Source organism: Cyprinus carpio, chromosome A4, assembly GCF_018340385.1.
Source record: "Cyprinus carpio isolate SPL01 chromosome A4, ASM1834038v1, whole genome shotgun sequence".
In the NCBI taxonomy this organism is placed as follows: domain Eukaryota; kingdom Metazoa; phylum Chordata; class Actinopteri; order Cypriniformes; family Cyprinidae; genus Cyprinus; species Cyprinus carpio.
Genome location: NC_056575.1, coordinates 23,114,190 through 23,140,708, shown reverse-complemented (window position 1 = coordinate 23,140,708; position 26,519 = coordinate 23,114,190). Strand labels below are relative to the sequence as shown.

The 26,519-nt window shown below is 36.7% G+C and overlaps 1 protein-coding gene across 3 annotated transcripts; it reads left to right on the top strand.

Annotated features, from left to right (window-relative positions):
• The first annotated feature begins 205 nt into the window (after nucleotides 1-205).
• LOC122140452 (gastrula zinc finger protein XlCGF49.1-like) lies at nucleotides 206-4,954 on the top strand. 3 transcript variants are annotated; one of them, XM_042744258.1, is made up of 4 exons: nucleotides 206-340; nucleotides 853-1,009; nucleotides 4,003-4,131; nucleotides 4,241-4,954. In XM_042744258.1, the coding sequence occupies exons 2-4, from the start codon at nucleotides 925-927 to the stop codon at nucleotides 4,771-4,773; spliced, it is 747 nt and encodes a 248-aa protein (XP_042600192.1). In that variant the 5' UTR covers nucleotides 206-340; nucleotides 853-924; the 3' UTR covers nucleotides 4,774-4,954. The 3 variants fall into 3 exon arrangements, with proteins under 3 accessions (XP_042600192.1, XP_042600208.1, XP_042600199.1); XM_042744265.1 differs by lacking the exon at nucleotides 206-340 and adding an exon at nucleotides 347-516; XM_042744274.1 differs by lacking the exon at nucleotides 853-1,009 and having other exon boundaries at nucleotides 261-340.
• The last annotated feature ends 21,565 nt before the right edge of the window (nucleotides 4,955-26,519 follow it).

Below are 26,519 nucleotides of genomic sequence, written 5' to 3'. Positions count from 1 at the left end.
ATTTAAAAGTTTGACTGACAAGCGTCAAGCTACGCCTATGTGTAGAAATAGAATTGAGCTATTTGCAGTTTAAATAGCATATCACTAAAATACCTGCTATAACCCCTAACCCCCCGGCGCACAGCACCCCCAACCTAAAACATCTTCCCGCGCCCCTGGTGTTGGTAGTTTTGGGACTCAGTGGTTTATCTCCTAAATTAATCGATCATCCTATTATTTGTATGCGTTTTCTGTATGTGAATTTCTATCAGTTTCGCGCGTGAGCAAGACTTTTATTTTGGCCTGACGATGTGACGTCATTAAGGCGCGCCGCGCTCCTGCGTCTGTGATTCGGCTGAAGGTTTGTTTCTTTGTTTGTCCTTTAAATTGCGTAAATAAATAAAACCCGTTTAAATTTATTGAGAACTGTGAAATTAGTTAATTACCACAGAATGTAACACTATAATGCTTTATCTAGTAACATTACTGAACACTGTTTTACGAGTAAAGCGCATCCACACATGAGTGACAGAAAAGGTGCGTCTCATTTCGCTCCCTTGACAAATTTTACAAACCATCTGCAAATGTTTAAATGAAAGTGTAATCTATGAAATAATGTAGCCCAAATGTAAATTATAACTAGACAAGACATGATTGTCTGTATAGTATTCTTTTATTAATCTGTAGAATTAGCTTTGATTGTTTTTTTTTTGTTTTTTTTTTCAGTTTTAAGTTGTTTTTATAGTGTTATTTTTTTATTTTGTTGTATTAGTTTTGATTGCACTTTTTTTTGATTTTGGGGTGTGATTGAGACACCTAGTTTTTGGGTTTTGAATTATTTTACTTTCTGTTATTTATTCTCATTTTAAACAGGACAAAGTGTCCAAACACACAGAAAAACTCCTGCTGAATCAACTGAGATCCATGTGACACACTATTAAAAAGATGGAGTTTATTAAAGAGGAGAAAGAAGATGTTAAGATTGAAGAAACATTCAGAGTCAAACAAGAAGATACTGAGATACAGACAGGTTGGTTTCATTCTCAAAGCAGAACTCACTTATTTGATCCTTCTTAAATGGTCCAGCTCTACAGAAATTTTACTCTTTTATTTTACTCCATAAATTATATACTATGTTATACTGTTATAATATGTTAATACTGCCTTCACTTTTCAAAATTGAAAAAGTAATCTCTACTTAATACAAGAAAAATGTAAAGTAAATAAATAAATGATTTGGTTCCATAAAGCAAATTTAAAATAGGCCTAGATCAAGTTCTGACTCTCTCACGTACTATTATTTGACTTTCTTTTTCTTTTCTTTTTTTAAATGTAAATATTCAATGTGAATTTATGTGAGTATATTCTTAAACTTTTAAGCACAGCTTTGAGCCAAGAATTTTTTTTTACACTTAAGTCAATTCTTAGCAGTAATTTTCATAGGGCCCATATGGGCCCAGATCTATAGCTTGAAGGAAATGCAAGTTTCTTAATTCAGAAACACTTTTGTGATACCTAATGTGTCAATTAAAAGGATTATTTTTTATTCTTGCACATCTCACCTGTTTGGAGAGAGTCCTGATCCAATTTAAGGCTCCAGTTAATCTTTGATGAAGTTGGTTGATAAGAAAAATTATCAGTTTGAGTCACAGGATTTTTAATGAATGGAAAAACTTGGCCAGAACCTGACTCAAGCAAAAATAAACTATGGTCGCAAGTTCTGTCGCTACCAGTAGAGTTCAGTGGAACTTATAAAACTAACTGTAAACCACGGCTTCTTGGGGCATATTGCTTTATTGTGATGTATCTCAAGTTTTATAGAGGGTAACTGTGAAGCTCTACATTCCGTGGAGTTGTAAACCCATAGATATGTATAGGAAGATGTCCCATTTGACTGCGCCAAGCATGTAGATACGTCTGCCATCTTTAATGGTAAACTTGAAGTCAATCACCTTAATAAACAATGACTATTCGAAGATGCCACAATCCTGCACAGCAAATTGTTGTAAAAACCGATGGGATTTAAATTCCAGAAGAAACATGATAACCTTTCGCAGGTGAGAATATGTTGGTTTGTGTTTTTAACATGCTCATCTTGTTGTATGGAGTTAGTTAGGTCTACACAACAACACGTTCAGATTTTCAAAAAGGCCTTGACTTTGTTGAATAAACATGAGCACTGCACGTTTAAAAATCAAAAACCGGCGCAGGTGTTTTTATATCACTGTATTTCAGAAGGAAACCGACTGTTTTCAGAAAATTTTCGTTGTAATTTTCATTTAATCCTGCCTGTAATGCCTGATAAAGCAGCGTTTGTGAGATTAGTGCTGCTTTGTATACAGCCTCTATCTCTCCCGCTCTTAAAGCGCCACTGGTTGGCAGAAAATTTTTGTATTTTTTTTTATATATATATATATATATATATATATATATATATATTATATATATATATATATACATATATATATGTATGGGGGCAGGGGAGTGCCACCACAAATAGAATGTAAGGCTGTGGGAAACACTGACGTTGTGCTCTCTCGGCCACTGTACTTAAGGGTTTGCAGACCATTGGCCTGTTATGGTGAATGACGTCAAGTTGACACTTCAAATATGGTGCACGGCTTGCATATAGCAGCCCATAGAAACAGTCACCTATGAGGCATCTACGTATACAAATCTGTGTAAACCAATCTTTATGTCATGTATTTGCTACCACGGTAACCAGAGGCCTGGGGTCCTTTCTTCGTAACTCGCTTAATACATCTGAGATGATTTGAAAGATACCAGATTTTCTAATCGTGATAACTGATTATTATAATTTGATTAAAATATCTGGATTAAGTTGTCAGAGATTACTGCGCGTTCTCGTGTTCCCCGAAGAGGACAGATTTGATACTCGAAACCACGATCAGCAATGCAGCGATTGACTGGTACCAAGACAGCAATGCAATGACATCATGTAATTAAAAAAGACAACTGAAGAAAAGCTTGGCAAATTTCTGGACTTTCATAAGGAAACTGCCAAGCGAACAAAACTACATAAATGGTATAATAGATAAATGAAATGTGCATGGTTTTTATTTCAGTTACATGTTTTTTACATGATTCCCAATTATTTATATTCATGATTTCTTGTATATGTACAGGCATTACGTTTTTATTTAAATGTTGTAATTAGCAATTCATTTAATTTTATCTTTAAAACTGATTTGTTACGTGACAGCGTTAATTAAAGTTTCTTAAGAGTCCAGATCAAGTTATCTGCATCTCCTGTGTGCCATCAAGCTACTCCCATAACAGCTGTCAGCACTCAAATTAATGCACAACTCCGATTATACAATTATGAAGTAATTATTTTATTGTGAATAAATATTTCAATGTGTAAAACTGGCTGTGTCTGTAGTATTGTAGACTACACAACATTATTATATAATTTTTTTTTAAATTAAAAATTTTTTTTTTTTTTTCAATTACTGTCCCTGGATCAGTAGTGTACTCTTCTAATAAAGTAACAGTGGCCGGGACAGATTTTAAGTATCAATTCTGCTTAAAAAGATGCAGTCTAATCCTATTTACATGAAATAAGCCTGCTCTTGAGCATGTTTAAGCTTACAGACCTGTTGCTATGACCGCAACTCCGGGATGAGCTTTGTGGAATGTTAATATGATAGATAAATCGGGGTTGTAATTAGTAGAATCCAGCTAACTGAGTTAGCCACGTAAGAAGAACGGTCCCCTGGTTCTGCCTAAGTGTTAGTTTTGGGGTAGTTCAAATAACTCTTAACACATAGTTTGTTGGTTGGGTATGGATAATATTTTTCTAATATTTTATACCAGGGATGTTAAATTTAGTTCTTGGAGGGCCACAACCCTCTAGAGTTTAGCTAAACTTTGCAGGACTATGACCCTCATGGAGCTCAGTTTGACGGTTCTTTTTAGACAATAAATGGCAGATTTATTTCTGTTGTACTGCTGCCGCTTTTAAATGGGTTGTTAACTTGTATTTGTCTCTTTTCACCCTAGACCTGAAAGAGGAAACTGAAGAACTGAATGAAATGCAAGATAGAGATCAGTATAAGAAACATGATTTCATAACTGGGCAAAAATCATTTAGTTGCTCACAGACTGCAAAGAATTTCTCACAAAATATAAGTATAAGAAACATGATTTCATAACTGGGCAAAAATCATTTAGGAAATCTTAGAGTCCACATGAGAATTCACATGCTCACAGACTGCAAAGAATTTCTCACAAAATATAGCTCAAACAACTGAAACTAGAAGTCATTTCACCTGCCAACCATGTGGAAAGAGTTTCAGTAAACAAGGAAATCTTAAAGTCCACGTGAGAATTCACACCGGAGAGAAACCTTGCACCTGCCAACAGTGTGGAAAGGGTTTCCCTGACAAAGCAAACCTTAAAAAACATATGAGAGTTCACACTGGAGAGAAGCCTTTCACCTGCAAACTGTGTGGAAATACTTTCACTGAAAAAGGAAACCTTAAACAACATATGAGAGTTCACACAGGAGAGAAGCCTTACACTTGCACACTGTGTGGAAATAGTTTCCCTCAGAAAGGAAACCTTAAAAAACACATGAGACTTCACACCGGAGAGAAGCCTTACACCTGCAAACTGTGTGGAAATAGTTTTACTGAAAATGTAACTCTTAAAAGGCACATGAGAATTCATACTGGAGAGAAGCCTTACACATGCCCCCAGTGTGGAAATAGTTTCACTCAACAATCAAACTTTAACAGGCACATGAGAATTCATACCAGAGAGAAGCATTAATAGTAGGGATGGGTATCGTTTACATTTTATCGATAACGATACCGATACTGCTTATCGATACTGTTATCGATACTATTTGGTGCAAAAAATAGTTGGAAAAGATGAAAGTTGTTGAAAATTAGAAAAAGTTATTTTATTACTGCTGAACTTTAGCAACTGTATTAAAGTTCTTCATTCAAGAGTTATTTTTCTCTTTGTGTCTTATTTTATTAACATTATAGAAATAGTGGTGTTTTAAACCTGAATGAGTTTCTTTCTTCCGTTTTGAAGTATGTGGGAAACTAAACGGTTGCTGTTTTTTTTTCCCTTTGGTTACCCACATTCTTTAAAATATCTTATTTTGTGTTCAGCACAATAATAAATAAAAAAATTAATACATGTTTGATCAAACATGACTGAGGAAGTAATGACAGATTTTCAATTTTTGGGTGAACTGTCCCTTTAATGGCAAGAAATGCAGAATGTTTAGTACCGTCCCTTTAAGAGCTGCAGGCATCTGTTTTTCTCTCAACTGTTTACTTTCACTTTAGACATTAACTGTTTATATGTTAATCTTGTGTGTTTTTGACAGTATTAGCACAATCAGACAATAAGATAACTAATTAATAAGGTGCCGCTTGACCAGCCTTTTAGTGTATGGTCGCTTCGGGTGTAAGCACATGTTAGAACAGCACGCAAATGAAACGGTTAACCGGCAAGGCTTAAAGCATGCGGAAATAACATACTTTTGTGATTGCAAACAAGTCCCATGAGTGTAACTCTACCAAATCAACATTTGATGTGAATGTGTGTCACAAGTTTCGGTTGGAGCTGGAGCCGCAAGACATAATAGGCTACAGCGCATTGTGTGAGGTGAGATGTTGTCTTTTGTAAGTAAATGTTTCAGTATATTACTAGTGTTCCTCCTTTGTTCACTATTACTCTACTGCATAATAAATTTCATCTGACACTGTTGTCACTTAGTTTTGTATAGTGAGCTCACACTTTCTAACATTTAACTCTTGCCGCAATGACTGATTGCATGCAAACACACACAGCACATTTACATTTAATCATTTAGCAGACGTTTTTATCCAAAGCGACATACAAATGAGAACAATAGAAGCAATCAGACAAAAGAGAGAACAACAACAGTATACAAGTGCCATGACGAGACTCAGTTAGTCTAGCACAGAACCCGTAGCAAGGTTTTTTTTTTTTTTTTTTTAATTTAGGTTTTTTTTTTTTTTAGAATAGGATAGACAAGAAAGGGTAAGTGCTAGTATTAGTTGATCAAGTGCTGGCGAAAAAGATGAGTCTTTAAATGTTTTTTGAAAGTGAGTAAGGACTCGGCTGTTCGAATTGAGATTGGGAGGTCATTCCACCAGCTTGGCACAGTCCAGGAAAAGGTCCGTGAGAGTGATTTTGAACTTCTTTGGGATGGCAGCACAAGGTGTTGTTCCCTTGCAGAACGCAAGCTTCTGGAGGGTGCATAAGTTTGAACTAGTGAGTTTAGGTATATTGGTGCCGTGCCAGTGGTCGTCTTGTAGGCAAGCATCAGTACCTTGAACTTGATGCGAGCGGCTACTGGTAGCCAGTGTAACCTGATGAGGAGGTAACGTGAGCTTTTTTTGGCTCATTGAAGACAACCCTCGCTGCTGCTGCATTCTGGATCAGTTGTAGAGGCTTGATAGTACATGCAGGAAGGCCCGCCAGGAGAGCATTACAATAGTCCAGACTGGAGAGAACAAGAGCTTGGACAAGAAGTTAGGTGGCTTGCTCTGATAGGAAGGGTCTAATCTTCCTAATGTTGTATAATGCAAAATCTGCAGGACCGGGTCATTGTAGCAATATGGTCTGTGAAGCTTAACCTGATGATCCATCACTACTCCTAGGTTTCGGGCTGTCCTGGAAGGAGTTATGGTTGATGAACCCAGCTGTATAGAGTAGTTGTGATGAAACGATGGGTTAGCTGGAACCACCAGCAGTTCTGTCTTAGTAAGGTTGAGCTGTAGGTGATTGTCATTCATCCATCTAGAAATGTCACTCAGACAGTCTGCAATGCGAGCAGCTACTGTCGGATCATCTGGTTGGAATGAGAAGTAGAGTTGAGTGTCATCAGCATAGCAGTGATAGGAAAAGCCATGCTTCTGAATGACAGATCCTAATGACATCCTGTAGATGGAGAAGAGAAATGGTCCAAGTACTGAGCCTTGAGGAACCCCAGTAGCAAGGAGTTGTGAAATTAGAAACTTCACCCCTCCAAGACACCCTGAAGGATCTATCTGAGAGGTAGGACTTAAACCACAGGAGTGCGGTTCCAGAAATGGCCATCTTTCTGAGGGTGGACAGTAGAATCTGGTGATTAATTTTGTCAAAAGCAGCAGACAGATCCAGCAAGATGAGTACTAAGGATTTGGAAGCTGCTATTTTTGGTAGCTGAATCAGGGTGTCTTGCCAGTCGCAGTGTTTAGTTGAGTGGGTGCATTTGAGTCTAGGTTGTTTGGTTTCCTTTGGGTTGTTATTTTTTGGTGACATAGAGAGTTGGTTGAACACAACTCACTAAAGTGTCTTTGCAATGAATGGAAGAAGGGATACCGATCTGTAGTTTTCTAGAAGTGCTGGATTTAGAGATGGCTTCTTAAGCAGTGGGCTTACCCGAGCCTGCTTAAATGCTGAGGGAACTGTACCAGAGTGAAGAGAGGTGTTGATAATGTGAGTAAGTGAAGGTATGACTGAAGAAGAAATCGCTTGAAGGAGGTGAGTGGGGATAGGATCAAGTGGACAAGTAGTAGGATAATTGGACAGGATAAGTTTGGAAACGTCCGTCTCTGAGAGTGGAGAGGAGGAGAGAGAGTGTGTATTAGTCGTTATGAAGTTATCATCAGTCTGCGGTGTGGAGAATTGGTCACTGATGGTTCTTGAGAGAAAGTTTTGAAAAGTGTGCAAGAGTCAAGAACAGTCGTTAATTTTGTTGTGGTAGTATGATGTTTTAGCTGTGAAGACATTTGCAGAGAAGGAAGAGAGGAGAGACTTATACACACTGAGGTCGGTAGAGTTTCTTGATTTATGACATTTCCTCACTGCAGCAGCCCTGACTGTTTTAGAGTGATGTTTACGGAGAACATCGGACAGCCAGGGGGCAGATGGAGTGGTGCATGCTGGTCTGGATGACAGTGGGCAAAAGTTGTCTAAGCAAGAGGTTAGAGTGGGGCAAAGAGTGTCAGTAGCACTGTTTTGTGTCCAGAGCTGAAAACTGAGAGTGAAGGAAGTGAGGAAGAAACCATAGAGGATAGGCAAGATGGAGAGAGTGAGCGTAGGTTCTGTCGTAAGGTGACCTGCGGTGGAGTGGTGTGCCGCTTCAGGAGTAAGTGCAAGGTTAGCAGTAATGAGGAAGTGGTCTGAGGTGTGCATTGGAGCAACTAAAGTGTTGTCCATGGAGCAACAGTGCGTGTAGATGAGGTCCAGTTGGTTGCCTGATTTGTGAGTCGCTGTAGTAGACGCTCGCTTGAGATCAAATGAGGCAAGCAGGGTGTTGAAGTCACCAGCCTGGGGCTTTATCTAGGTGGATGTTGAAGTCACCAAGCAGTACCAGAGGAGTACCATCCTCAGGAAAGTTTGATAGTAAATAGGGCTGTGCGATTAATCCAAATCATAATAAAATCATGATTTGAGCGTGCGCGATTTCTAAATTGCTTTATAGCATGATTTTCCGCGGTCCCGACCTCCCGCAGTATGCTATCCAATCCAATCAGAATGCAGCGCACCTAGTGGAGCGCGAGAACAGAAACAGACTGGGCATATGCCCAGGTTCACACACTCTGTCTGTGATGCACATTTTTTTCCGAGCCCATGTTAATGGATCAGAACGTTCACACTGCACGCGGTTAAAGATGAACAGAAAAGGTTAGAACTCGAAAGGTGCGAAAAGAATGAATATCTAGCGCATGAGCATAGAGAGAGTTGTGAGTGAGTGAGAGGAGACATGTTTTAAGTGCGCGCAATATGTTAGAACTCGAAAGGTGCGAAAAGGAGCACGCGTGTCTGGGTTTTGTGACAGAGCAAAGGAAATCTGCGAGCGAGCGGATAGATTCGCGCTCGCGTATTATTTTAATGTGCTTTCGCGTTACAATAACTCGCTCTCGCTGCTGCTTCTGCACCGCATACACATACTGTATACACACTGCAGACGGAGTACGTGTGAACCTTGGGCAATAAATATATTTCAGCACCTGAGGCACCCGCTACAATGCGCTCTATGACCAATGCATGGCAAAAAAAAAAAAGCCCTGGACACGGGATTTATTTTATTTTATTTATTCATTATTTTTTTGCCATATGTCTAGACATTTTGTTTGACATCTTTACTTCGTGATTATTTTGACTTATGTCTGTTCTAGAGGCATGTTACAACTTTTCGATAAATAAAGCTCATTGGTTTTCTTTTGGAAATATGTTTCAAATTCATACTGAATGCATTTATGAATGTAAAGCATGTCTGTGTGTCTCAAAATCGTTTCCCAGTTGACTTAACTGGGGGACAATAAAAAACCACAAAGTGGATTTTAACAGGGTGGGTTATAGTAATTGCATGTGATTCAAATGAACTGTTACCTGTAAGAGATGGTTGAAGATCAAATTTCCATTCTTTTGAGATAAGGAGACAAGTACCTCCACCCCTCCCGTTCATACGAGGGGTGTGGGAACAAGTGAAATTAGTGGAGAGGGCTGCGGGAGTGGCAGTGTCTTCAGGTTTGATCCAAGTATCAGTAAGAGCCATGAGGTTGAGACCAGAATGAGTAGCAATAGAATAAATTAAATCTGCTTTGTTAACAGCAGACTGACAGTTACAGAGACCAACTGGAATAGAGAGTAAAGTAGTAGAGGTCAGGGGGATAGGCTCTCCGAGTGCTCATAGTAATAGTAGAGATTTGAAAGCACATAGTGAGTACAAGTGACCTAAGTATTTGAGAACAAGCTATACAAAAAGTAAAGAAGAGGGAGAAAAGCAATACTCAAGTGCCTTGTCGGTGTCCTTGCTCGGTGGAGTCGCACAGGTAGAGTCGATGGTCTTTACACTCGTCGGTCTTCACACAAGGAGGCTTCACACGAGGGCTGCCGCGATGAAACTACCCACTTTTATATTTGCCTGAGTACTTGTTATTGAAGTCAGCTGGCCACGCCTTACTATTTAGCAGACTGAAACTGGGGAGTCCCACGAGAACAAACACCACTTCAGCACGTATTTACCACAGGTTGTTCTAAACCTGCATAAAGTTCTTTCTTCTGCTGATCACAAAAGAATATACTTTGAAGAACGTGTCTCCACTAAACAGTTGATGGTTGTAACTTCCATAGTAAGGTAAAAAAAAAAAAAAAAAAAGTAGTCATTGGGGACCAGAAACTGTTTGGTTACCCACATTATTTAAAGTATTTTCTTTTATGTTAAACAGAAGAAAGAAATTATTACAGGTTTAGAACAACTTGTGGGTGTGTAAACGATGACAAAATTTTGTTTTTTGGGTGGACTGTCCTTTTGAGTCAGACAGTTCACCATGAACAACTGAAATGCCTCTCTGCAAACTGCTTTCATAATTAGTTTTCTGGACAGACACATTGATATCTTTCCCTTTCAGCACTACATCTAGAGAGTCTTGTGTTCAAAGTGCAGATATGAGCTCCTAGATGTTTTAAACCGTGCAGGTTTGTTTACCGCATGCTGCACTTGTGTGAAAGGGCTTTAACGGCGTGCGTTCTGGAGGCTCTGTCGCTATGGAAACAAAGACGCCAAAATCACACGCAAATGAGCTTTTCTAATAGCCTACTTATGAAATGTATTTAATTATAATTGCTATTAGTATTATAAACGGTGCAAAATACTTGTTTGTTTATTCAAATATGTGTTGGCCTTTGTAAAATACGGGACAAATCACGTCCCATATTGTTTTGATACGGGACACATAATTTACCTTTAAATACGGGATGATCTCATATTTTAAGGGACGGGTGGCAACCCTAATAACTGGCTGTTTACATTAATTTTGTGTCTTAAAACCATTTTGATACACAAGTGAATTAAACCACTTACATTGAGTCATGCACAACCGCATGCTTGAGCAGTCTTCACAAACAAAGCGCATGTCAGCATTTGAAATTGAAAGCAGCCTTCTGTTAGTGAGGTTCATATATTAAATATATAAGTCCACTGCATTCCCAACCGCATAAATTATGAATTCCTAGAGCATTTGTAAGGAAAATACCGATGGGTGAGACCACACCCTTCAAGTGTAACATCAAACAAAGCACACGTCTCTCACAGCGCATCCTGTGCAATGAAGGCCATGAATGTCCTTGTAATTCGCTTCAACCTTTCTGAACTTCATGAAAGATTATTTTACGGAAGGTTCGTGTGGTGTATGTGTTTGAGGAATTGGAAGCAAGCAGGGTACGGGTGTTTCCAAAGCAAACTCCAGCGGCTTCAACCTTTCTGAACTTCATGAAAGACAGAATCGATTCTGAAAGGGCAGAATCGAACCAGGAAACCGTTGTTGAATCGCGATGCATCGATTTTTTTTTTTCCCCACCCCTAAGCAAAAACTGTGTGGCAGAACTTCACAACAAAACTAAACCTCAAGGCCAAAGTATACTTTGGTTTTTATGTGTACATGAGGGTCAGTGTACAGTGCACGTGGTACAAATTTCATCACAGCTGCCCCAAATAGTAAATAGTATAAATAGTATACATGCACTGTATGCACATCATCTGATTTTTGTAACCGAGCATACTTTGTATGCACAGTTCACACATGCACACTGACTTGGTTTTGCACTAATCAGTTGTTCCACTAGGTGGCAACACTGGCCCCGGCCATTGTTTTACACTATGCCATGGTCTGTCTGAATACTCGATTCTGATTGGCTGGCAGGTGTCGATTAAATTCATTTAACTGCACAGGTAGTTCCAGGTCAGTTTAATGACGTTCTATATCAGTGCGCTTCCTATAAACATTGGTAACCATAGTAACATCTAACTAAGTTGTAACTGACAAAAATAACCGCAATTTTTATTGTTCTGGTCAAATATTGCAAAGCAAATATTATTAATATCTTTAATATGTGGATGCTGGCAAATGACCATGGCATAAGCGGGATAATCAACGGCTAGCTGTGCATTAAACGATTTAAAAATTCACAATTCACAAATCGTTTAATGCACCGCTAGCCGTTGATTATCCCTTACTTATTCCATGGTCTGTCTGAATACTGGATACACAGAGGGGAAGGGAAGGAAACTGCATCCTATTAAAGGAGTCTTTTGTTCTCCAGAAAGACGAGAATGGGATGGAGTACCTGACCCTGGCGCATAACCCTGAAATGAAAAATTGCAAGGATCCCACTGCATCAGGTAGAGAAAATTTGCACAGGTTTATGTTTGCGAGCCCCGGCGACCCACTCAGCAATATGCTAAAAAAAAATTTGTGAAGAAGTAACTTAACACATTTTATTAATTACATAGTTTTCCAGCCTATTTATTTATTTATTTTGTGGTTATAATATTTTCCAAATCTAAATCGCATGCTTGAAATTAGTTTTTCAGGTGGAAGCCATCTCTAACATTTACACAAACCATAGTCTACTGTGCACTGCCGTTGGTCACCGATCTGACGCAGGAAAGTCGGCAGATAATGTCAGTGACAGGCCACCGATGTGAGGCTAGTTTGCAGTCTTACTGGGCCCCGTTGTTGTCTGACAGGAGAGCATGGAGCAACATTCTGACATCTCGAGCCTCAACAAGCAAGGGAAAATACTGTATGCTCACACATCCATCTTCCTCCAAGACATTAAATAAGTGAAGAAAACAGTTTTAACTTTTTATTCGATTTCATTTACTTTAATGCATTTCAATAGGCTAAGGCTAATGTTATAGCACTATTTCTGTCTTTATTCATAAGTATATAAACTGTGCTAAGTTGCCAGAAGCACACAATCTCTCTCTCTCTCTGTCCTAGAAAAATGGTCAAATGGTTAAAACTTATTTTTTTCTGATTTTATCTGTATTAATGCATTTCAATAAATATAATGTTAACACACTACTCCCATTTCTGTCCATACTTGAAGTAAACTAGATATGCCTGTGGCATAGGCTATATCACACGATCTCTCTCTCACTCTTGATAATTAATTTAAATAAATTCTATAATTCATTGAAATAAATGTGATCTTACTGCACTATTTCATCTCTGTGTATGTTTTGAAGCGGGCAGAACGCTAGCGTTAACGTGTTGTAACTGACAAAAATAACTCACTTTTACACATTCGGTCAAATATTGCACTGCAAAGAGCAATATTAGTATTAACTTGTCTATAACTTGGCAAATGACCATGGAATAATATGCTTCGCATCTGGCGGTTTAAATGATTATATTTTATTTTCCCTAATCCTTTCATGCATGGCTAGCCGTTGATTATTCCTTACATAGTAAACAAAACTAAAGAGACGGAACAACAACAGCAACGCTAGCGTATGCGTACAAAAACGAAGTATACTTTGGGCTTTAGGTATCACATGAACAGTTACACTGGTGAGAACCCATTTACATGTGATCAGTGTGGAAAGAGCTTCAGACATAAAGTAACATCATAAAGTAAATCTTACATTAAGTACATTGGGTAAGATTCTCATTGGAGAGATCTTTCATGTGTCTTCAGTGTGAAATGTGTTCCACATATCAAAAGGACCTCAAACATCATTTGCAAACTCATTCTGGAAAGACATTGCCATGCTCCTCAGTATAATAAGAATTTTACAAAAGGGAGCTATTGCAAAAATGACCTAAACATTCACTCTGAAAGAAGCTGATTTAATTATGATCAGTGTAATAAAAATGTATTTTGCCATCACACAAATACAATTGAAAAGTCATGCATATGTGAGATGTATTTTGCCATCACACAATTTAAATTGAAAATTGATGAATATGTTGGTAAGAGTTTTTTATGGCTACTGAAATTGCAAAAATCCTTTTGGAGGGCTGTAATAATTAACTGAAACAGTGACATTTCATCTTTGTCGTGATTAGTCTTGATTTTGGTTTCGTTTCATGGGCTTTTAGTTTGTTGTAAGGCTGTGACGATACACTTATTTCTCAAAATAATAATATCACTATACTTGGGTGCCAAATTGATATCTGTTGTGATTTTGTTCAGGAACTGTGATTCAACAAGTACTACAATTCGATATTGCAATATATTATGATTTTTGTTTTCTTTTTTAACACTAGACCATGGGGAAAAGTTGAATCACACAGACCATACATGATGTATGAGTCATATTTACAAAAACAATTAATCACGTGAGTTTTATTTCAGAAGCATCATACAGTATTGTACTATAAAATTGTCATTTCAAAACCCTGCATAAAAAAAACAAATGTTAAAAATGTACAATAGGATGAATACAAATAATTCTTGAAATAAAATAGTGCTACATTAAGTTGAAATGTCATAAGCAAACAATGAATAAATTGTTTATTATATAAATAAAATCAGAGCTTGCATACCAATTTAGCCATGTCTAGCTCTATGCATTTCTTTGTAATAGAGATGTACCAAAATTTTACACCAAAACACAGAAACTGGAATTAAAGTTTTCATTTGGCTAAAAAACGAAACTGAACATAGTTTATTTAATAATCAATTAACAATAATCAGCAAGAAAAGTGAGCTGAATAAACCTTTTTTATGTAGTTTATTGTTAAAATATAAACATTTAAATGGTGGCTGTAATAAAATCAATTTCATGACAGATTTATTCAAACAGATTAAAATCGAAGAAGGGCTGTAGCGCAGTGCAGAGCAGGAAAAACAGTGAAAAATGGCAGAAACTGCCTGGTTCAGAACTATAGTTTAGAATAAACTTAGAATGAACAAGGAGATCATTTCTAATCAAACAGGAATTAAGTTTGGTACAATGATATTGAATAAAGGAATTGATGTGATGCAACAATACACATATTTTTTTTTTTTGAAGATGCTTCACCTAGAATGTAAAGGTATTGTTTGTGGGTCAGATTGATATCATACATCAGTGGCTTAACATAATGAGCAAGTTGCTGAGGAAACCTTTCAGTGTGATGGTCAAAATTAACAGTTTTATATGTAGTCTAACAGGAATAAAGAGTATATCCATCTTCCAGATTATACATGAACCAAAGTTAAATTGATTTTAACTGGAACAGATAGTTAAATTGATGGAAAATACATTTAAGAGATGCAGTGTGATGTTTTACATTTTATTCATCATGAGATACTAAGCGATAATAAACATAGAAACAAAACACCAGAATAAGCAGGTTAAACAAAATTACATGAAATGATAATCTTTAGGCAATTTTTACTTTTTGTTTTTAAGGTTTTAAATGGTCTGGCACCTTCGTACCTTTTTGATCTCTTGAGTTTACACAGTCCAGCTAGATGTCCAAGATCATCGAATCAGAAACTTTTATTGGTCCCTTGATCTAGGCTGAAGAGAAAAGGCGACTGGGCTTTTGCTGTGGCCGGCCCTAAATTGTGGAATAGCCTTCCAGTCTCTATTAGAATAATTGCAACAGAATCTCTTTTTAAAACAAGGCTTAAAGCCTACCTCTTTGAGAAGGTTTTTAGTGTATGAGCCAACAGGAGTTTATTATTTCTAATTATTATTTGTTTGTCTTGTCTTACTGTTTTATGTATTTTGATTCTTTGTAAACTATATTGTTCAACACAATGGTCAACCATTGTTGTTTTATTGTGCTTTATAAATAAATTAAATTAAATTGAAACTATTTCTATAAATACAACCTTGGTTTTAAAGTAAATGAAAAAAAGAAGAAAAAAAGTGTTGTCAAAGAGAAGACATTTTATAATTAGAAAAATCAGTGTGTGTCTGGTTTTACACCTTTATCCATCATATTACATAATTAGAAATGAACAAAAACAAAACAAGAATTAGTAAGTTAGTAAGTAAATTAAATGGTAGCCACATTAAGTGAGAATCCTAGGTAGTTTTGATAGTAGTTGCTCGTAACACAACCTTGCTTTTTAAAGTAAATAAAAGATGGTCTGTTGTCAAAGACATAACACTTCATTATAAAAATAAATAAATAAAAATGTGTGTAAGAACGTTTAGATTAATGTTTTCTTTTTTCCTTTTTTTTTTGTGAGAAAGACCACTTCCCAGAACCTCAATGTCGGCGTGCATGTATGTATGGGGTAGACAGGTACAGATTTATGTAGGTAGGCATGTCATTTATGGTAGCGGACTTCCCACAATTATATGCATGTATGACTGCAGATGTATGTAGGTGTTTGTGTAAATACACATACATACATACATACACATGTGCACATTATGTATGTTTGAAGATGTTTATATTAATGCTTTTAGAAGCATCTTTATGATGCTATGCTGGGGCACATCATCAGGGATATTACCTGGGGTCACAGGGTGTCTCGGGACTTTCAAATATCATACATCCTCGCCGATCAGACCCTGGCCTGTGCCCTAGCAGCAACCCACGGATCTGCCCTCTTTAGCCAAATCCATCTAGATGCTTTTTCAGCTGCGTCTAACGTGGTGTAAATCGGTTTCCTCCACCTTTCTCCTCATATTCCGATTGCTGTGTTTGCCCTGTACAGCGACTGGCCTGCACTCAACCTCCAACACTTGGCTTTCCAACCTTTTCTTTGGCAGTTGCTCCTCAGTTCCTCATATTTTTCTCTTTTCCGCTCAAAGGCCTCCTCCTCCTTCCCACGGTGAGGCTCAAGCATCAGAATGTTCTTTATTGAGTCTGACCCTAGCACAATGTTAGGCCGTAAATTAGTCTCTGTGATGTGAGGAGAAAATCTCAGCTGCTTTCCTAGGTGTACTTCTATCCTCCAGTCCTGTGTAGTAAAGAGTAGCCCAGTTGTCTTTTGATGTTCTGTAGTTGGTCTTTCTCCCTATTTGACAAAGTGAATGACATTCCTGTTCGGTCTAATCTTGCTGATTATTGTTAATTGATTATTAAATAAACTATGTTCAGTTTCGTTTTTTAGCCAAATGAAAACTTTAATTCCAGTTTCTGTGTTTTTGTGAAAAATTTTGTTATATCACTATTACAAAGAAATGCATAGAGCTAGACATGGCTAAATTTGTATGCAAGCTCTTATTTTATTTATATAATAAACAATGTATTCATTGTTTGCTTATGGCATTTCAACTTAATGTAGCGCTATTTTATTTCAAGAATTATTTGTATTCATCCTACTGTACATTCTTAACATTTGTTTTTATATGCAGTTCTGGCTCCTGCCAGGATAGGAGGAGCCAGAACTGCTCGTTTTTATGTTTTACGTCATAATGGAGGAGATGGTGATGTACCTCAGGCTTAGCCAAGATCGAGGCCAGGTAAGTTACACTGGTTTGCTGCGTCCTTAGTCGGATTACAACTTTAAATGCAGGTATTGGCTTGGAGCTTACTTGAGTAATGTAATGATACATATGAAAAACTACAAAATAAACACACACACAGCAGCTCAAATGCTGACTGATATCTTACAAAGGTGTGATTTAATATAGTTTATTGTCTTGACCAAGGTGACTATATGTAGACAGGTTTGCAACCTGGATTTTTTAGGCAGTTAAGCATGGAAATAAAACTGAATAAAAAAGAAAGAAATAAAAAATAGAGCAAAGTATAGCCCAATGTTCAGCGGCAGCTGTCACAGCCGAACAGTGCTCTGTTTGACCGGTCCAAGTCATTCAGATGCAGCCTTTGATATAGTTAGCAAAAATTTGTTTAATATTCTGACAATAAATGTTGTTACTTTCATTTTCAAAATAATCAGAGGTGGACTGTAAGGAAGTACATTCATTAAGTATACTCTTACAAATATGAAGTACTAAGTTTTCTTTCTTTTTTTTCTCACAGACAGCAGCACTACAAAAATATGGTCTTTTACAACATGATGCATTGTTGTAGATTAAACTACCCAACAGTATATTTAGTAGGCAACTTTAAATTGAATAACCTTGAACATATTCAGAAGTAAAATGCAACATACACAGTAGTGCAGCAGTAATATTAATGACAAATTCTTTTTTTCACAACAGTACTGTATACCTTTACTTTTACTCTCAATACCTTAAGTATATTAGAGTATGCAAGATAATGCTTTTACTTAAAGGATAGTTCAGCCAAAAATTAAAATTCTGTAATCATTTATCCTTAAGTTGTTCCAGGTTTGGAATTTTCATTTTTGGGTGAACTATCCTTTTAGCTAAGGTTTTAAAATATGACTAGTAGTTTTTCCCCAATATGGTATTAGTAGTTACTAAAAGTATATCACTAAAGTGTCTCAATATTTCTTGTACTAATTACTTTGTCATAGCTCTAAACAATTTATCTTTTCCTTCTGTCCCTAAATCAGACCAGACCCCTGTACCACAGGATATAGCTGAATGTGGCAGAGCTGGACATGTTTTTAATGGTTTTGTTCTGAGCAGAGAGGCCCTGACAGTGCTGCTGGATCTTCTGAGAAGTGAACAGCAACAGTGATGGTGTGCCACAATCCAGACCCTGGTGGCTTTGTCTTTTGTGTTGGATCTTTTGATAATTGAGAGTGGTCTGTGGTGTGTTTAACATGTGCCTCGTTCCACTGTCACCACACTGTCCTCCGAGTCTCTGTTATGATGTTAAACCTGTTAAACCTAAGCTATGTTGTAAATAGTTGTAAAAAAGTACTTTCAGTGATGTATAGAACAGTTTGTTTTAATGTGTAAAAAAAATTACATTTAAAGGAAAAAAAAACATTTAGAACAATGTTGTGAAAAAATTATAAGCTGCATTAAAAAAAATAATTTACATAATTCTCTTTTATTTACACGTGAATATGCAAAGCAAAAATGCAAAATGTACAGAAAGTACTCAGGCTCATTTACAAATAAATTACATTATTCATTTTTGTAGTGTATACAAATTATTTATTTAATTTTTAACTTGCATCACAAAAATAAACTACAGAAATTAGAAATTTCATTTAAAAAAAGATATTAAAAAAAATTGTAATGTTACCCATTTTTTCCACTGCTTTCTCTTGGCTAATAAATAATGTATTTGTTAAGCATTCTCTTAAGAAGAGAAAACAGTCTCTCCTTGCTCTCGTGCTCTTCTCTTCTCTGTCTCTCTCTGGAGTTAGATGTCCACTGTGAGTAGCTCCACCAGCTTCCTCTCACTCCCTCACCTGTCCCAGGACACTTGCAACAAGGCAGAGCAAATAAACCATGACTTTTAATGTTGTAGATTTTTCCTTGTTCAAAATAAATTGCTAGAGAGGTTTTGAAGCCAGTAGACTTTACTGATCACACAACAAATTTGAGTTATGGTTTGCCAAAGGTAACTCCCAAATGTCTTTTCTACACAGATGCCTTGAGCTGTTTACAGAATTCATATGAATTGTTGTATTTTTATACAGGCGCTTTTTACCATATGTAGAATTATCAATATCTGTCATGTATGTATTTCTAGGTCCTAAACAGATTCTTTCCATATATGCAGGGTCTTCTAGCTTTAAAATAGTTTACTCTGTTCTTTCACTGAACCTTTAACACAGTTACTACACACAGGGTTTTAAATAATAATACTAAAATAATGTCTTCTTATCTATAGGCATAATTGTATTATATTGAAATAAGATCACAGAAAATCTTCTAGATTAATAACAACAGCACAATGAATTTCAGCAAAAATCTCTGTTAACTTGCTTACTTTGTATTTTTTGAAGTCTTTCTCCAGTAGGCTCATTTTCTCCAGGACAGTACTAAAACAAGAGAAAATGGAAACACTTGTGAAAAATATAAAGAGATGTTTTTATTGCAATCTTAACATTAGAAAATATGACACAGCATACAAATTAAAGATGTGATGTTTATAGGTGTTAGACCAACTTTTGTAGACTATCTTTCATGACAGCACTACAAAAACACAACAAAAGGAAAGACTATTACCATATTTAGTGGTTGTCTTATTGTTTGTGGGCTTTGTGTTAAACAAAAACCCTGGCTTTTAACACTTTCACTAGGTATTTGAGTAAATGAAAACAGATTTTACATTTCAATGTGAAATTCCCCCACACAAACTCTCACCCGCCATGTTCTTTGAATATAACAAACTATATCGTGCATTGTGAGTCAAGTGAGTCTGGGATATGGTAGGGTGCGAAGTGTCCATCACATGTACACTTCATTTTCCTGGGAAACGGATGGTTCACATTTTGAAATACGTCAGCTGTCATCGCTCTGCTGGTGACGCAATAGGCCTTGGAATGCGGTCCTTCGAAGGGCGCATTCTGACTTTGGGACAGCTTACGTCATGACGATGTGACACAATCGCACTTCGGAGTCCACACACTTCAGTTCTCAAGTTCTTATATGTATACACATGCATAGTACTGCATGTGTACAATATCCATGTCTGAATATGTTTGTGTTAATATGTATGTGTGCATGTACTACGTACTTTCTTTGTAGTGAAATCTGCACATGGTACTTGCATGCATGCATGTATTAATGTATGTGTAACTGTGTGTCTGGAATGCAGGTATAAATGTTCTTTTCTTTTTTTTTGTAGACTGGGGGGGGTGGATTTTGTGGGTTGAATGACTGAAGATGGTGCAGTGGATTTGTTGGATGGGTGATGTTCCATGTTTGGGAAGTCCTCCAGTATTAATTGCCTCAAAATCTTCATCAGATTGAAAAAATTTGATGGAGGACTGTGTGGGGAATGGTGGTGTAAATGTACTTGAGGTACAACATTGTGATGGGATGTGAGGTTTGATTACTGTTGAAATTTGTGTTACGTGGTTCTGGTGTGTTGCAATAGTTATAGGTGTTTTTTTACCAAGCAGGTACTCTTTGACCATGTTATGGTAAAATTGTAGGTTTTTTGTGTTGGATGAATTATGGATTTTATGAGAATGTTTATGGTGTGGGTTTTATTTTGTGTGGATTGTGTTTTTTATGTTATTGTTTCCAATGTGTAAAGATGCATGAGGACTTGTCCATGTTTTGCATTTTTTGCCCTATAATTTTAATGATAATTTTTGAGGCGGATATCTGGGATCTTGTGAACAAATGTGCAAAATATCAATGCTTGTGCCAACTATATCTGCAGTGAGGTTCTGGGAAGTGGTGTGGTTAATAAGTTTAATAAGATGAATAAGATCAACAGACGCAAAGTGTGGATGTAGCCAACTACTGACTGGGGGCAGTGTTTTTTGGTTTGCCTTCCATCTGTAAGATTTTAAGAAGAGATAAGTTTAGTCTAAAAGAGCATGAAATGTTGAGAACACAAAGTGGTACTGACTGGGTGCAGTGTTTTTTGGTTTATAATGAATAACCTTTACCTTTAGTAAACTGGAGTTTAGCATGTCAAGGAAGTTCTGCAGAGGACACAACTTTGAACGTGATGGAACCTTTCTTCTGAAGAGTGGGATTGGTGAAATGGTATTGCCGAGCCTAGCTGAATTGTGCATACCTGAACTTGTTTGTGTGTTAGATGCTTTGTATGGAGAGTTTTGTGTGGACAGCCAAATGGGGGCTGCTTTGCCTGGACAAGTTGTGTAGCCTGATTTTTATGGAGATTGATATTATGGGTAATTTTTGTAAATATTTAAGTTGTTTTTTTTTTTACTGCACAGTAAATTTGCCTGAGTAAAATTTACTCAAATTGATGATATTTTTTGGTATTGTCCAGATAACATTTGGTTCCCTCTCTGAACACAAAAGAGTAAAAGTTACTCTTTTGAATAGAGCTCTTTTTCCAGAGTTAGCAAGGGTCAATTTAGTGTTTAATATTTTAGTCTTTCACTGTTAAATTTTATATTTAGTGGTTTTTTTATGAACTCCTGTACTACACAAACTCAGTTCGCAGGTAAAAGAAATTGATTCTACCACAATTTAACTCCCCTCTAGAGTTGTTTTTCATTAATTATGAGTGAATTTTAAAGAATACCTAACTCTATCCAGAGTTAATCTTTTTAATTACACCCTTCATGTTTTATCCTCAAAAAGCCCTAAAATATAAATGAAAAACTTACTTTTCAATCTGAAAATGCTAAAGTCAATTATTCAACACTGTATGCTCATGTTATTTTAGTTTTATTTTCAAAAAGTCCTATTTAAACAGTATTATGGTTTAATTCACTTGTGATCATGATGTGCCAAGTAGAAAATAATAGCACAAGAACGACACCTTTGCTGTGACAGGAGGATCATTAAAAAGATAGTTCTCCCCAAAAATTGTCATGAATGTACTGACCCTCATGTTGTTTAAGTCTTAATTTGTGTTGTGAAGCAGAAAATGGAGTAATTAATGACAGAATTTTCATTTTTGGGTGAATTAACCCTTTAAGAACCTTTCTGAGAAATAACCAAGTTCAATGTTACACATTAATACAACATTATGAAGTAGTGTGCAAATCTGCAACTCCTGTACTAGGCCCTTGCGAAAAGTTCAGGGTATAAATGTTTGAAAATAAATCAAAAAGATTGAGGCGACAGCTACTTACATAAACTTACTCCCGAGGTCAACCAAGTATGGGAATAGGGAGATGATTCCCTTTGCACATTCTTCTTTTAAATTTCGGCAAGGGCTTGTTCTACACACACAAACATAAAACAATTACAACGCATAACATCATAAACATCAATTTACAAAGTACTATATGAACAACCTACCCAAGTTCATTTGTCAAACGTCCTACCAAGAGTTTCACCATGTCATGTCTTCGGCCATCTGACAGACTTTTAGAGTGTGCATATTAGTTTATTACATTTTCACCTCCAGGGCTGCTTTTTAGGATATCTTTGAACATCTGGAGAGAGGAATGATGTAATATTGAGCAGAGATGAGAAATTAGCAATTGACAAGTGTATACAGCTCCAAATATCATTAATATTTAAGTCATTCTATATAGATGTAATTCAGAGGCAAGACTGGTGATTCTTAATTGGGCAAGATGACATTCCTCAACTTGATTTTTTTTAGGAGGACTTCTAATCAACATTGCTGGGTCATCAGACTCTAACGTGCCCTCAGTATCTTCTTATGAGCTTGAGCTTAAAGAACCTTCAATATGAACCATATCAATGGTCTGATTATCTGTTCCTACTACTTTGATAGAATGCTATACAACTATTGAGAAATAATTCAATAGACACGTTAGCATATGCAAATCAGTGAATTGGTGAATATTGCCAAGAATAAACAAAACTTGATAAGCATGTCAAACAATTTACCGTTGAGACTTGCTGTGCCTGGGATGAAAATTTCTAGGACACCTGCTGTAGGTCTGGTCATGTCAGCAGGTAGTCGAATGATTCCTCATCAACCTCTGTCTTCGACTCATCAAAGACTTTAACATCCATTGTAGGACAATTTTTTGGCAACTGAAGGAAGACAAACCATTGGCAAACTGACAAAGGCCAGCAATGCCAAAGGAAGTAAGAGTTATTTTTATTCAACATAAGACACAATCTCATGTAGTCAACACATAGAGACTCTTTCACCTCGATATCACACTATAGAGACTGTGTCTGTGCCCCAAACTAGAAAATACAAAAAACGTCCAAACCAATTTAAGAGTAACAATTTAATTGAGGTTCAACAAATTAAAAACAGATGCAATACGGATAAACAAATGATAAGGCTTGGCTTATTGAATATCAGGTCCCTTTCTATGAAAGCACTTTTTGTAAATGATATGATCACTAATCATAACCTAGATGTGCTCTGTTTGACAGAAAACTGGCTAAAACCTGATGATTACATTATTTTAAATGAGTCTACCCCCCAAGATTATGGTTATAAACATGAGCCACATCCAAAAGGTAAAGGGGAGGTGTTGCTTCAATTTATAACAATGTTTTCAGTATTTCTCAGAGGACAGGCTTCAAGTATAACTCATTTGAAGTAATGGTGCTTCATATAGCATTATCCAGAAAAACAAATGTTAATGAGAAATCCCCTGTGAAGTCTGTACTGGCTACTGTATACAGGCCACCAGGGCATCTTACAGACTTTATTAAAGAGTTTGCTGATTTTACATCCGAGTTAGTGCTGGCTGCAGATAAAGTTTTAATTGTTGGTGATTTTAATATCCATGTTGATAATGAAAAAGATACATTGGGATCAGCATTTATAGACATTCTGAACTCTATTGGGGGTCAGACAACACGTCTCAGGACCTACTCATTGTCGAAATCATACTCTAAATTTAATACTGTCACATGGAATTGATGTTGATGGTGTTGAAATTATGCAGCCAAGTGATGATATCATAGATCATTATTTAGTTTTGTGCAAACTTCACATAGCTAAAACTGTAAATTCTACATCTTGTTACAAGTATGGTAGAACCATCACTTCTACCACAAAAGACTGCTTTGTAAGTAATCTTCCTGATGTATCCCAATTCCTTAGCATATACAAAACCTCAGAACAACTTGATGATGTAACAGAAACTATGGACTCTCTCTCTTCTAGCATTTTAAATACAGTTTTGCTCCTTTACGCTTAAGGAAGGTTAAGGAAAACAGTCTGACACCGTGGTATAATGAGCACACTCGCACCCTAAAGAGAGCAGCCCGGAAAATGGAGCGCAGCTGGAGGAAAACAAAACTAGAGGTATTTCGTATTGCTTGGCGGGAAAGTAACCTATCCTACAGAAAAGCATTAAAAACTGCTAGATCAGATTACTTTTCGTCTCTTTTAGAAGAAAAACAAAACATAACCCCAGGTATTTATTCAATGCAGTGGCTAAATTAATGAAAAATAAAGCATCAACAAGTGTTGACATTTTCCAACATCACAGCAGTAATGACTTTATGAACTACTTTACTTACAAGATCGATACTATTAGAGATAAAATTGTAACCATGCAGCCGTCAACTACAGTATCGCATGAGACTATAGAGGGATCTATAGTGCACTATAGATCCCCTGAGGAACAGTTCCACTCATTCTCTACTATAGGAGAGGATGAATTGTATAAACTTGTTAAATCATCTAAACCAACAACCTGTATATTAGACCCTATTCCATCTAAGCTCCTAAAAGAGGTGCTTCCAGAAGTCATAGATCCTCTTCTGACTATTATTAATTAATCATTGTCATTAGGATATATCCCCAAAACCTTCAAACTGGCTGTTATTAAGCCTCTCATCAAAAAAACACAACTTGACCCCAAAGAACTAGTTCGAATCACCCTTTTCTGTCCAAGATACTTAGTAGTATCCTCACAATTATATTCCTTCTTAGAGAAAAATGATATCTGTGAGGATTTCCAGTCAGGATTTAGACCATATCATAGTACTGAGACTGCTCTCCTAAGAGTTACAAATGACCTGCTCTTATCATCTGATCGTGGTTATATCTCTCTATTAGTGCTATTGGATCTTAGTGCAGCATTCGACACTAATGCCAACAAAGTGTTCTAGTCTATGCAAAAGAATGTTGTGGTCAATAATGGAAGTGCATTAGCATGGATTAAATTGTACTTATATGACCACCATCAATTCGTAGCAGTAAATGAAGAGGTATCATATCGATCACAAGTGCAGTATGGAGTACCTCAAGGCTCAGTACTAGGGCCGTTTTTCTTCACGTTTTACATGTTACCCTTGGGAGATATCATCAGGAAACACTGTGTTAGCTTTCACTGTTATGCTGATGATACTCAGCTCTATATTTCTTCGTGGCCCAGCGAAACATACCAATTTGAAAAACTAACGGAATGCATAGTCGATATAAAAAACTGGATGACGAGTAATTTCTTACTGCTAAATTCTGAAAAAACAGAGGTGTTAATTATAGGACCTAAAAACTCTTCATGTAATAACCTAGAACCTAAGACTTGATGGCTGCTCTGTCAATTCTTCGTCATCAGTTAGGAACCTAGGTGTGCTATTTGATAGCAATCTTTCCTTAGAAAGCCACGTTTCTAGCATTTGTAAAACTGAATTTTTCCATCTCAAAAATATATCTATATTACAACCTATGCTCTCAATGTCAAATGCAGAAATGTTAATCCATGCATTTATGACCTCAAGGTTGGATTATTGTAATGCTTTATTGGGTGGTTGTTCTGCACGCTTAAACAAACTCCAGCTAGTCCAAAATGCAGCAGCTAGACTTCTTACTAGAACCAGGAAGTATGACCATATTAGCCTGGTTCTGTCAACACTGCACTGGCTCCCTATCAAACATCGTATAGATTTTAAAACCTTGCGTATTACTTATAAAGCCCTGAATGGTTTAGCACCTCAGTATTTGAACAAGCTCTTGTTACTTTATAGTACTCCACATCCGCTGCATTCTCAAAACTCTGGCAATTTGATAATACCAAGAATATCAAAATCAACTGCGGGTGGCAGATCATTTTCCAATTTTGCGCCTAAACTCTGGAATAACCTACTTAACATTGTTTGGGAGGCAGACACACTCTTGCAGTTTAAATCTAGATTAAAGACCTATCTCTGGCTTACACATAACACACTAATACGCTTCTAATATCCAAATCCGTTAAAGGATTTTTAGACTGCATTAATTAGGTAAACAGGAACCGGGAACACTTTAACTTCTGAAAACCGATTGATTGGAAGCAGAAGAGCTGTCAACAAATGTATGGAAATGTTACAGTTTTTATAGACGCTAAATTCATCTCGTTCTCTTTATCTTTTGCTCTCTCTT

Excerpts from the sequence above, each read along its gene's own strand:
- LOC122140452 (XM_042744258.1), top strand. The coding sequence starts at position 925 with ATGGAGTTTATTAAAGAGGAGAAAGAAGATGTTAAGATTGAAGAAACA. Across the intron at positions 1,010-4,002 it reads AGATACTGAGATACAGACAG|ACCTGAAAGAGGAAACTGAA; the intron begins GTTGGTTTCATT and ends TTTTCACCCTAG. Across the intron at positions 4,132-4,240 it reads GAATTTCTCACAAAATATAA|CTCAAACAACTGAAACTAGA; the intron begins GTATAAGAAACA and ends CACAAAATATAG.